The sequence below is a fragment of the Trachypithecus francoisi genome, unplaced genomic scaffold, assembly GCF_009764315.1.
Source record: "Trachypithecus francoisi isolate TF-2019V2 unplaced genomic scaffold, Tfra_2.0 Lachesis_group1, whole genome shotgun sequence".
NCBI lineage: Eukaryota > Metazoa > Chordata > Mammalia > Primates > Cercopithecidae > Trachypithecus > Trachypithecus francoisi.
Genome location: NW_022681454.1, coordinates 81,357,009 through 81,370,439, shown reverse-complemented (window position 1 = coordinate 81,370,439; position 13,431 = coordinate 81,357,009). Strand labels below are relative to the sequence as shown.

The 13,431-nt window shown below is 41.9% G+C and overlaps 1 protein-coding gene across 1 annotated transcript in view; it reads right to left on the bottom strand.

The window, feature by feature from the left end:
* Positions 1-705: 705 nt before the first annotated feature.
* Positions 706-13,431, bottom strand: part of LRRC66 (leucine rich repeat containing 66) — a 30,507-nt gene continuing 17,781 nt past the window's right edge. Inside the window, exons 4-5 of the mRNA XM_033214703.1 lie at positions 4,813-5,002; positions 706-3,254 (exon numbers count right to left, since the gene is read on the bottom strand). Of these exons, the coding sequence (XP_033070594.1) occupies positions 1,447-3,254; positions 4,813-5,002 (1,998 nt within the window). The 3' untranslated portion in view covers positions 706-1,446. The remainder of the gene's footprint in view (positions 3,255-4,812; positions 5,003-13,431) is intronic.

Genomic DNA, 13,431 nt, shown 5'->3' with positions numbered 1-13,431 from the left:
CATTCAGGAACTTCCACCACACAGAGCTTAGAGGCTGCTCAGATATAGAAAATGAAAAGGAGACAGATAAGTCAGACATTTTAACTGGGTTTACTGGGTGGATGTTATGATACTGTTAACCAAGAAAGGGAATATGAGAGATTATATTTGTGAAAGAAAAAGATGAATTTGGCCAGGCACAGTGGCTCATGCCTGTAATCCCTGCACTTTGACAGGCTGAAGCAGGAGGACTGCTTGAGCCCCAGAGTTCAAGACTAGCCTGGGCAATATTGGGAGACTTTGAGTCTATTACTATTTTGTAAAAAAAAAAAAAAAAAAACAAAAACAATGAATTTTAGATGCTCAGATGACCTATATGAATTTGGGCAACTAGGGTTAAGAATGTGAGTCTGGAGCTTGGGAGGGAGGTAGGACTTGCCATGCAGATCTGGCATATCTGTGTAGAGCCGGTTACTGAGACAGTGAGGTTCAAGGAGAAAGGAATCATAAAGAAAGACTAGGAATAAACAAACACCCTTGAGGAGTGCTGTCTTTAAGAGGGCAAGCAGAGGGGGGATATCAAGAAGGAAGACGAGAAAATATCGTGAAGCAGAGGATGAACAGAAGGACACAGCTCATGATGACTAGAGTGTAGCAAGTCATGCCAAGGAAGGGCTAGGCAAGGATATGCCAGAGAATCTTTTTCTTTATATAAATCATCAATTGTTTTCTTGAAAATTGATTTTTTAATTTACACTTTGTTCTAAAAAGTGGTCCCACTTCTCTTTTAACATAACTTATTTAAAAACATTTATAATTACTCAGAATTTTCTCAATTTTGCAGTTTCATGATTAGCCTTCAAAAAGTTGTGCTAGTGTGTGTTCAGAATTCATTAAAATCTGTCCAGCATTTCCACTTAAGTGCTTCAATATGTATGAAAAAATGTCACTTGAATTCTCTTTGATGATAAAGTTGAACATCCTTGTCTTTGTCATCCTAAAGCTGTTCTTTTCAGAGAGCCAAATCCCATCAGATTGCTCCAGGTCTGTATTTGAGAAGGAAAGTTAGAATCATTTTGTCTAACTGCAACAGATTATCTTCTGAATATTTACCCCAACCTATTGATGAAGTGCCTCTGTGTTCTTAGTGAACTGGTTTTGTTTGGGAGCTCTTGTAATAATGGTGCATGGTTCTTGGAATGATCTCAAAATATTCCCCTCTTTCTCTTTCACACTGAAAGGCAGGTTCATCCCCACAGGATGTTAACAAGTGTGTTTAGCTTATAATCCTTCTAGAATCATCCTCCTCAAGTGGGCCCACAAAACCCTTATTTGCATCAGTGTCCACCTGGTTGGAATTCATGTTGTCTCCTTCAGGATCTTGTTGTGAAGGTTTTAGTTTTCCCCTGTCATGATCATTAAAGGAATATTGTTTAGAGCTGTGAATATTTCCTTAATGAAAGTTTCTTATTTTAAAATGTCTGAGTCTCTTTCATGGAAGGCAGCCTTATCGGGATCTGAGGGAACTTCAGCAGAACATGGTGGTGTTTGTTGTAAAACATCCACATTAGAAAATTCTAAGTCTCTAACTGAGCAATGCCATTCTGCTGCCTTGGATTGAAAAGCTGTGTCATAATCATAAGTAAACATGCCCGGAATCTTATCCCCTAAGGGACTATTCCCCAGTGACCTGGGCCAGGGTGACGGGCCCTCAGATCTGTCAGTGTCAGAGTCATTTTCCAGATGAGTCTTGTACACACCAGAGTCTGGAGTGGAAATGAGAGGTTTTTCAAAGCGATCTTCCTGATTCTTGCATTTCCCTGGAATTGTTTGGAAGGTGACATTGTCCTCAAGACTGTCTACAGCCGTCACATTGTCCTTGTTTGCCCCTGAGTTCTCGTCCTGCAGGGGCTCCTCGTCAGGTGCTGCTTCTTCAGTCTTGCTCCTCGCACCCTCTGAACTTATGGAGCTCAGAGTGAACAGAGACCCCTCATCAGAATCACAGTCACTCTCCAACTCACAGCAAGTGTCAGAAAGAGTGGATTTCTGCACTGGTTCCTTGTTAGCAGGAGTGACATCCAGGCCACCATTCCATCTTGGAGGAAAGACTGATGGGCCTGTGTCTCTTGGGTCACCGTGTGGAACCTCGCTGTAGTGGGCTGAAAGTGCTCCCTCAGCATTTGCCCCTGAGAGGCTTGGCTGCCGTATGCTCAGCAAATCAATGGACAAACTCACTTGCCTTTCCTTAGAAAATTCCATCTGCGAGTCCCAAAGTGACTGTTCAGTGCCCCTTCTTTCCTTACTGTCTACAATCCTCTGTGCTTCTGCATGTGTTAGCATTTTACAGAGGGAAGCTGTCATTTCTCCGGAGAGGGACGGGTCTAATTCATTGGAATCATAACGGCTTGAGCCAGAGACAGCGTGAGAGGAGCCAGAGACAGCATGAGAGGTGCCAGCTACAGAAGAGACGCCCACTGAATGTGCACTGAGAGACTCTTCCTGGGCCACAGTTTCATAAGTCCATTCTCCAAGAACATCATTCCTATGGATGTGGTCCTGCATTGCTGACATTAGTTCATGGTTACCAGCATGTGGATGTCTCTGGAGAATGGAATAGACTGCGCTATCATTTCCACTTCCTGCCCCGGTGTTGTCCCCGCACTGTCCTGAGCTCTGCGGACTGCCAGGATCCTTCCTGCTGCTTCCCAGAGTTCTATCAGGAATTACGGTGGCATGTGAGTGTGGTTGCATCACCCAGAAAGGGGTCTGGTTCTTGTAGAGGCTTAGATGAGGAAATGCTTGGCACAGATGGGACTCCGCGTGTGGTGTGTGCCCCACAGCTTGGATATCATCGTAAAAGCCCTCGTTTGAACACGCGTTGTCCAGGCCAGGGCTTTTGTTCTGGCACTTTTGTTGCCACAGTCTGTCAACATAAGGCCTTGTGAAAGCCCCCAGGCAGAAGGCGACAATGAATGTGATGAACACTGATAGGCACACTGCCAGAGCCAGGTCCTGGGGAGCGTCCTCCTTTCTGCCGGCAGTCTGCACATCGCGGGTGCTTCTAACACTCCTTGGCAGCCATCTGTGCTTCTCCCTAAGACTAGAGCTGGTCCTTGCCTTCTTCCCCAGAGTGGAAACACCCATGTGCCTTCCTCCCTGGGGCCTCCCTGCTTTGCTCCTTATGAGGCTTTTCACGGGATGCAGATGAATGGGAGGAAGGCTGGTTTCCCTGGAAATCCTGCTCCGGGGAGTACCCCCATTGGCCTCCTCACTCCCTGAAAGTGGGATTAAAAAAATACACATTAAGCGAACATTGAAATAAGATTCCAGGGGCTTTTCTTCTTTCTTTTTTTCAGAATTGGGGTCTCTGTCACCCAGCATGGAGAGGGGTGGCACAATCATAACTCACTGAAGCCTCAGACTCCTGGGCTCAAGCGATCCTCCTACCTCAGCCCCCAGAGTAGCTGGGACTACAGGTGTGTGCCACCATGCCTGGGCTGCTTTTTTTTATTTTCCATTTTATAGAGACAAGGGTTGTAATTACGTTGCCAAGGCTGGTCTCAAACTCTTGGCATCAAGCGATTCTTGTCCCTCGGCCTCCTGAACAGCTGGGACTACAGGTGTGAGCCACTGTCCCCAGCTCCAGATTCTAGGAGTTTCAGAAGCTTCTGTGAGTCCTCCTCAGTCCTTATCTAGCTACATGTTAAAGTGTACATTACATGATGATCAGCAGTTTAAAAATATTATTCATTCATTCGTTTTTGTTTAATGCCAACAGCATGTTTATGGTTGTATGCATTTACACATGGCTATCAGGCTGAGGTCTGTTGCTCAGAGGTCCTGGAGGTTGTATGTGTCTTAGGCTTCCTGCCTCACTGCTGCCTGTGGGAGGAAGAAGCCAGACTAGAGGGACAGCCACATGTACATGGCTTCTCCTTCCTCCATAATCTTACCTACTCCATGTGCTGGTAAACAGCAAAAATATTCCGTTTTCTTTACTGGTTCCTGACATTTCACTCTCTACCCTCAGAATGTCAGTTGTGGAGTGAAACAAATGTAGCTGATGACATTAAGACTTCTCTCTGATCTTAATGAATTTCCTCTAAACCTGGTAGGCATGGCCATGTTCCTACTTGAATGGCAGTCCTGAATAGAACAGAATCTATGACTCATTTTTTTTCATGGACTTTTTCTTTTTCTATATATGAGGTTGAGATTTAGCCAAGGTAGTTAATGTAAAAAAAAAAAAAGCTTCCCAGAATGTTCAACCCCAGTAACATATTCCAGCACTTTGGGAGAGGGGCAAGGAACAAATCAAAGGAAAATATGCTTTTGTAATATGTGTGTGTGTTTTGTGTATGTAGAGGCTCACACCTTTAGAATGTTAGCAAACACTTAAAATAATTATATTTCTAATTTTAAAAGTTCTTTCTTTAATAGATTATTTGTTAGGAATTTGGATAAAACTGTGATATTAAATTTTACTCAATTTTTAATTCTTGTCTAATGCCAACAGCCTGTCTATGGTTCTTGAGAATAAAGTTTGGTGTGTCAGAACAAAACTCTCTTCTAGTGGAATTTCTCCTTTTGACCAAATCCAGTTGATGCTGAGTGAGTTGAACTGTGTTTCTTTGACCACATGAAGAAAATAATTGATGAACTGAGGAAAACAGTTATTTGGCACCAGTGATTTTTCTATGACACAGACTGACTAATGCCAAGGATCAGCACTTTTGCTTTCAGGGGGACTGTCATTATTTCAAATGAGACTAAAATGTTTACGTGCATTTTTCAGTATAAATGGAGCCTTTCAGAGAGACATTACTGACTTACCTATACACTTGTTGCAAATGAGATTCCACTTTTTCCTCCAGGATTCAGAAATAAAATTTTGAAAGACTGTCACACTGTCATCACACTGCCAGTGATTATCAGCCAAGTCAACCACTAGATGGGGAAATTCTAAACCTATGATCATCATTGGTAGGATGGTGGACAGATCATTATAGCTGAGGTCTATGACCTGTTTGAGAAGAAACAAGTTTAGGATGGTCTGTGGATAAAGACATTTAGAGATAAAATAAATGAGTTACAGAAAAATACTGTTTATGTCTCTGTGGAGGCAATATGGATTTGACACTGGTTTACAAGTCACGGAATAGTGGGTTTTAAGTCTCTGTTCTACCCCTAAAAAGTTTACAAGTCTTGACAAATTGTCTACTTTCTATAAGCCTCCCTCCCAGGGTTGCTGGAAGCATTAAATGTATGTGAAAGCTTTAAGTATCATGCCTAGATTTGATGCTTAATCATTTTCTCTTCCTTCTTTCCTGAGTGTAATTTGTATTGTTAAATAAAACCTAGATGCTCATGTTATCAAGGTCTAGAATTGGATACCAGGTCAAGAATTTCTAGAACTACAGCAATCTTGAAAGCAGCAGAAAATACTGGATGATGAAAATGTAGAACACAGAACTGTGGTTGACCAGAAATCTTATTTATTTATTTTTTCTGGTAGAGATGAAATCTTACTATGTTGCTTAATTGGACTCAAATTCCTGGGCTCAAGTAATCCTCCCAAGGCCTTGGCCTCCCGAAATGCTGGAATTACAGGCATGCAAAAAAGAGAGGTCTTTTGAATCAAATATTATCTCAAGAGTAGTAATACATTTCTCTGCATCCATAGCTATTCAGTACATTCAGTATGACTAATTTTTCTAGTCTGATCAGAAATCAAGGGGAAAGGGGAACAAGAAGGATCCAGTGGCTCTAGAAACAGAGAGCAGGATCTGTAGACGTTGGACATGACAGGAGCATGACACAGCAGGGAAAGCACAGTTAGGAGGAGCGTTAGCTGCCATTTGCAGAGCCCTGCTGGGTCCCAGACATGCCAGTAGGTACTTCACATACATGACCTCTGATCTCAACCATTTCCTCATTTTCACCTATTCTGCAGAGGAAGAAGCGGGGTTAAGTCACACAGTATATCCTACATAGACTCTAGCACCTAGTACACAGCATGTACTGTGTAAACAACAGAAAGGAAGGAAGAAATGAATGAAATGGTAGAGCTGAGATCTGATCTGGCTTCACAGTTGTATGCCTTCCACTGCAGAACACACCCTCTTGGAGTCTGAGCCCCTGCAGCACTAGAGTGAAGGAAGGGCTGGGTTGAGGAGGCCTGGGGCAGAGGCACCAGACTGGCTCATGAGGTTTGGGGAGAGGCAGGTGGTTATTAGGAAAAGAGAAAATAATAAAAATGAAAATACAATCCTTGCTTTCAAAAAAGAGGATGATGAATAAAAGCTAGAAAGGCTAACTGTTATCAAGGCCAATTGTTTTATAGACACCTGGGAAAAATCAGCACTTATGTTTTGGGCTATGTAAATTCCTAAAGAAGGGCTTATTCAAGCAAATAATCAAACAATGCCACAAACAAGACCATTACATACAGAAGCACAATTTTTTTGTGAATTTGGGTAGTAAGCGTGAATTTTCCATTAATGAATAGTCAAGCAGTGTTGACTCTCAAAAGAAGGTTGCCAGAAATTGGAGGTAGGAGACTGTGGGATTGGAAAGAAAAAATATTTAGCTTTAGCCTCATCTTGGTGAGGATCAGTAGCTTTCTTATGTATCGCTTGACAGCAGATTGAAATATTCTGATGTTTTACAGGTAATTATTTTCTTTTTAGTGCATGTCTGCATTGATTTTTTGTCCTAGCATCTTATTATATTACAAATAATGGAACCAAAAGCAAAACTGGAGGGAGGATAGAAAAATTAATAAAATGACTCAGGAGGAACAATTTCTGAGAGAGGAGTAAAACAGAATGGTACAATTTGGTTAAAGAAATACCCATCTACCAGCATTTGAAAGGGGTATACATAATGGAAAGATTGGGAGAAACATATATAATATTGCTTCACAAATCACTGCATTTAAGAAGAATGGGATAAGATTAGGAAAATAAATGCTAATTTGAAATGTCAGTGAAACTTATTTCATCCATGAAAGCATGGTGATGAATTTGTGCTTTGAAAGATCTATCTGGCTTCTGAAAAGATTTCCACATGGGAAATCACATAGAATAGTGCAAGTATTAAATTCATTGCCCAGAAGAAAACAACATCCATTTTGATATTCAGCATTTTTGGTACCAAATATGTTCATCATGTTCCAAAACCAGTTTTTAGAGATATTGCCAAACATGCAGAAGGGATATTAAAGGAGAAGAAATGGTATGATTCTAGGGCAGTTACAGTGCATTGAGAATTACAGTTGTATATAAAATATCCTCGAGGTTGATTTTTAGTCTGGCTGTGGCATCCATTACCTGTGAGCTGCAGAAGACTCATAGAGCACAATAAAATGCACAGGAAATACAACAGATGAAGGACAAATTATATACACAAGGAGTATACAATATACTACAAATTAACTACCAAATTAGGTGGACCTTTTCATCTGTCCTCATGACTACTGTAGCAGACAGACTCTAGGATGGTCTCCAATGATCCTGCCTCCTTGGTGATCAGGCCCTTGAGTACTCTCCTCCCCTTGGGTGCAGGCAGGACCAGTGATTTGTTTCTAACCAACAGACTATGGAAAACAATGGAATGCCACTTCCATGATGACATTTATGAAGAATTATAACGTTCTTGCTAGCAGACTCTCTCCCTCACTGGCTCTGAAACAAGCTGCCACATTGTGAACCGCCCTATGGAGAGGCCCACATGGTATAGAACTGAAGGCAGGCTTTGTCCAACAGCCAGCAAGAAACTGAGCCCTTACTCCAGCAGCCCACAAGGAACTGAATCCTGCTGATGGCCACGTGAACTTGCAAGAGAATCCTTTTCTAGCTGGGCTTTTCAGTTAGACTCTAGCCTTTGCCAGCACTTTGATTGCAGCCTCTTGAGAGACCCTTAAGTGGAGACCCCAGGTAAGCCATGCCTGGATTCCTGTCTCATAGAAATTGTGAGATAATCTATGTGTGTGGTTTTAAGCTGGTAAGTTTGTAGTAATGTATTATGCAGCAATAGATAACTAATACTCCTATCCATGTCCATCACCCATTTATTCATTCCTTTGTTTATTTGATAAGTATTTTAAAATATGTGTTAGGTACCAGGCATATGCTAAGCACGGGAAAAGAAAACAGATATGATGTATGTCCTCAAAGAGCTTACCATAGGGTAGAAGGGTGTGAGGGCACAGGCATTAACAACGAATCATACCTAAAACTAAGTAATTTCAGCTGGGACAAGTGCAATGAGAGGAAATGTATAGCATGTTATAAGTGTTTAGGAAGGGGAATTAATTTAATCTGGAGGCCCAGGGAAGGCCTCCATGAGGAAATAATATTTTAGCAAAACTGACAGGATTAACAGAAGTTGGCTCTAGGCAAAGGACCAGCAAGTGGGGAGGAGTTGAAGTGAAAATAGAGGCAGGAGTGCAGACAGCCAGGGAAGAGGCTTGAAAGGAGACTGGAGAGGCAGTCAGGGGTCAGGTCCTTGAAGTGAAATCTTGGAAGGGTTTTAACCAAGAAGTGGCAGAATCAGATTTCTATGTTAAAAGAGCAGGGGACAGTGGCCATTTTAAAATTTCTATACACAGACTACATTTATAAAGTGCTTACTGTATTCTAAGCACTGCTCTAAGCACTGTATATGTATTAAAACAATTCTCACAAAACTCTGAGAGGAACTAAATTATCTTCATTTTTCAGAAGAGAAAAGTGAGACACAGAGAGATTTGATAACTTGCTTAAGATACTGTGGCTGGAAAGTGGCCGAGGTTAAGTTTAAGCGCAGGCAGCTGGCTCAAGGCCACACTCCCCATCACTGCTTCACTAGTCTCCCTTCTGCAGAAGAGGGATTCCAGGAGCCATTCTGGTTAGAAGTGGGGAGTTGGAGGCTTATCTTGCAGCTATGCATGAATAGCACTTTGCAGAACACTGGGAAAACCTCAGTTTTCTATGTTGGCATTGCTTAATATGATAGCTACACCAATAGATGACTAACACACCTATCCATGTCCATCAGCCACTTACTCATTCCTTTGTTCATTTAACAAGTATTTAAACATATGTATCAGGTACCAGGCATATGCTAAGCACTGGAAAACAAAACACATATCATATATGTACTCAAAGAGCTTAAACTTGGCTATTGAGCAATTAAAACAGTGGTGGTCCAAACTGGGTGCAAAATATCCACCAGGTTTTGAAGACTTACTATGAAAAGGGGATACGGGGGGTGCACCCAAGATGGCTGAATAGGAACAGCTCCAGCCTCCAGCTCCTAGCGTGAGTGACACAGAAGACGGGTGATTTCTGCATTTTCAACTGAGGTACCAGGTTCATCTCACTGGGGCATGTCGGACAGTTGGCGCTGGTCCATGGGTGCAGCCCGACCAGCGAGAGCTGAAGCAGGGCGAGGCATCGCCTCACCTGGGAAGTGCAAGGGGGAAGGGAATTCCTTTTCCTAGCCAAAGGAAATTGAGACACACAACACCTGGAAAATCGGGTAACACCCACCCTAATACTGCACTTTACCAAGGGTCTTAGCAAATGGCACACCAGGAGATTATATCCCACACCTGGCCTAGAGGGTCCCATGCCCACGGAGCCTCCCTCATTGCTAGCACAGCAGTCTGAGATCTAACTGCAAGGCAGCAGCGAGGCTGGGGGAGGGGCGCCCACCATTGCTGAGGCTTAAGTAGGTAAACAAAGCCGCCAGGAAGCTCGAATTGGGTGAAGCCCACCATAGCTCAAGAAGGCGGGCCTGCCTCTGTAGACTGTTCCTCTGGGGATAGGTCATAGCTAAACAAAAAGCAGCAGAAACCTCGGCAGAGGTAAATGCCCCTGTCTGACAGCTTTGAAGAGAGAAGTGGATCTTCCAGCATGGAGGTTGAGATCTGAGAACGGACAGACTGTCTGCTCAAGAGGGTCCCTGACCCCTGAGTAGCCTAGCTGGGAGACATCCCCCACTAGGTGCAGACCAACACCTCACATCTCATACAGTGGGGTACACCCCTGAGACAAAGCTTCCAGAGCAAGAATCAGAAAGCAACACTCGCTGTCCAGCAATATTCTATCTTCTGCAGCCTCTGCTGCTGCTACCCAGGCAAACAGGGTCTGGAGTGGACCTCAAGCAAACACCAACAGACCTACAGCTGAGGGTCCTGATTGTCAGAAGTAAAACTAACACACAGAAAGGACACCCACACCAAAACCCCATCAGTACATCACCATCATCAAAGACCAAAGGCAGATAAAACCACAAAGATGGGGAAAAAGCAGTGCAGAAAAGCTGGAAATTCAAAAAATCAAAATGCATCTCCCCCTCCAAAGGAACGCAGTTCATCACCAGCAACGGAACAAAGCTGGATGGAGAATGACTTTGACGAGTTGAGAGAAGAAGGCTTCAGTCAATAAAACTTCTCAGAGCTAAAGGAGGAACTATGTAACCAGTGCAAAGAAACTAAAAATCTTGAAAAAAGATTTGACCAGTGGCTAACTAGAATAACTAATGTAGAGAAGTCCTTAAAACAATTGATAGAGATGAAAACCATAACATGAGAACAACGTGACGAATGCACAAGCTTCAGTAACTGACTCGATCATCTGGAAGAAAGAGTATCAGTGATTGAAGATCAAATGAATGAAATAAAGTGAGAAGAGAAGTGTAGAGAAAAAAGTGTAAAAAGAAATGAACAAAGTCTCCAAGAAATATGGGATTATGTGCAAAGACCAAATCTATGTCTGATTGGGGTGCCTGAAAGTGATGGGGACAATGGAACCAAGTTGGAAAACACTCTTCAGGATATCATCCAGGAGAATTTCCCCAACCTAGTAAGGCAGGCCAACATTCAAATTCAGGAAATACAGAGAACGCCACAAAGATACTCCTCCAGAAGAGCAACTCCAAGACACATAATTGCCAGATTCACCAAAGTTGAAATGAAGGAAAAAATCTTAAGGGCAGCCAGAGAGAAAGGTCGAATTACACACAAAGGGAAGCCCATCAGACTAACAGCAGATCTCTCGGCAGAAACTCTACAAGCCAGAAGAGAGTGGGGACCAATATTCAACATTCTTAAAGAAAAGAATTTTCAACCCAGAATTTCATATCCAGCCAAACTAAGGTTCATAAGTGAAGGAGAAATAAAATCCTTTACAGATAAGCAAATGCATAGAGATTTTGTCACCACCAGGCCAGCCCTACAAGAGATCCTGAAGGAAGCACTAAACATGGAAAGGAACAACCAGTACCAGCCATTGCAAAAACATGTCAAAATGTAAAGTTCATCGACGCTAGGAAGAAACTGCATCAACTAGCGAGCAAAATAACCAGCTAATATCATAATGATAGGATCAAGTTCACACATAACAATATTAACCTTAAATGTAAATGGACTAAATGGTCCAATTAAAAGACACAGACTGGCAAATTGGACAAAGAGTCAAGACCCATCAGTTTGCTGTATTCAGGAGACCTATCTCACATGCAGACACACATAGGCTCAAAATAAAGGGATGGAGGAAGATCTACCAAGCAAATGGAGAACAAAAAAAAAGCAGGTGTTGCAATCCGCATCTCTGATAAAACAGACTTTAAACCATCAAAGATCAAAAGAGACTAAGAAGGCCATTACATAATGGTAAAGGGATTAATTCATGAGGAAGAGCTACCTATCCTAAATATCTATGCACCCAATACAGGAGCACCTGGACTCATAAAGCAAGTCCTTAGAGACTTACAAGGAGACTTAGACTCCCATACAATAATAATGGGAGACTTTAACACCCCACTGTCAACATTAGACAGATCAACGAGACAGCAAGTCAACAAGGATATCCAGGAATTGAACTCAATTCTGCACCAAGCGGACCTAATAGACATCTACAGAACTCTCCACCCAAAATCTACAGAATATACATTCTTCTCAGCACCACATCACACTTATTCCAAAATTGACCACATAGTTGGAAGTAAAGCACTCCTTATCAAATGTAAAAGAAGAAAATTATAACAAACTGTCTCTCAGACCACAGTGCAATCAAACTAGAACTCAGGACTAAGAAACTCAATCAAAACCGCTCAACTCCATGGAAACTGAATAACCTGCTCCTGAATGACTACTGGGTACGAAACGAAATGAAGGCAGAAATAAAGATGTTCTTTGAAACCAGTGAGAACAAAGACATAGCATACTAGAATCTCTGGGACACATTTAAAGCAGTGTGTAGAGGGAAATTTATAGCACTAAATGCCCACAAGAGAAAGTTGGAAAGATCTAAAATTGACACCCTAGCATCACAGTTAAAAGAACTAGAGAAGCAAGAGCAAACACATTCAAAAGCTAGCAGAAGGCAAGAAACAACTAAGATCAGAGCAGACCTGAAGGAGATATAGACACAAAAAACCCTCCAAAAAATCAATGAATCCAGGAGCTGGTTTTTTGAAAAGATCAACAAAATTGACAGACCCCTGGCAAGACTAATAAAGAAGAAAAGAGAGAAGAATCAAATAGATGCAATAAAAAATGATAAAGGGGATATCACCACCGACCCCACAGAAATACAAACTATCATCAGAGAATACTATAAACACCTCTATGCAAATAAACTAGAAACCCTAGAAGAAACGGATAATTTCCTGGACACTTACACTCTCCCAAGACTAAACAAGGAAGAAGTTGAATCCCTGAATAGACCAATAGCAGGCTCTGAAATTGAGGCAATAATTGATAGCCTACCAACCAAAAAAAGTCCTGGACCAGACGGATTCACAGCTGAATTCCACCAGAGATACAAGGAGGAGTTGGTACCATTTCTTCTGAAACTATTCCAATCAATAGAAAAAGAGGGAATCCTCCCTAACTCATTTTACGAGGCCAACATCATCCTGATACCAAAGCCTGACAGAAATACAGCAAAAAAAGAAAATTTTAAACCACTATCTCTGATGAACATCAATGCAAAAATCCTCAGTAAAATACTGGCAAACCGGATCCAGCAGCACATCAAAAAGCTTATCCACCATGATCAAGTGGGCTTTATCCCTGGGATGAAAGGCTGGGTCAATATATGCAAATCAGTAAATGTAATTCAGCATATAAACAGAACCAAAGACAAAAACCACATGATTATCTCAATAGATGCAGAAAAGGCCTTTGACAAAATTCAACAGCCCTTCATGCTAAAAATTCTCAATAAATTCAGTACTGATGGAACGTATCTCAAAATAATAAGAGCTATTTATGACAAACCCACAGCCAATATCATACTGAATGGGCAAAAACTGGAAGCATTCCCTTTGAAAACTGGCATAAGACAGGGATGCCCTCTCTCACCACTCCTATTCAACATAGTGTTGGAAGTTCTGGCTAGGGCAATCAGGCAAGAGAAAGAAATCAAGGGTATTCAGTTAGGAAAAGAAGAAGTCAAATTG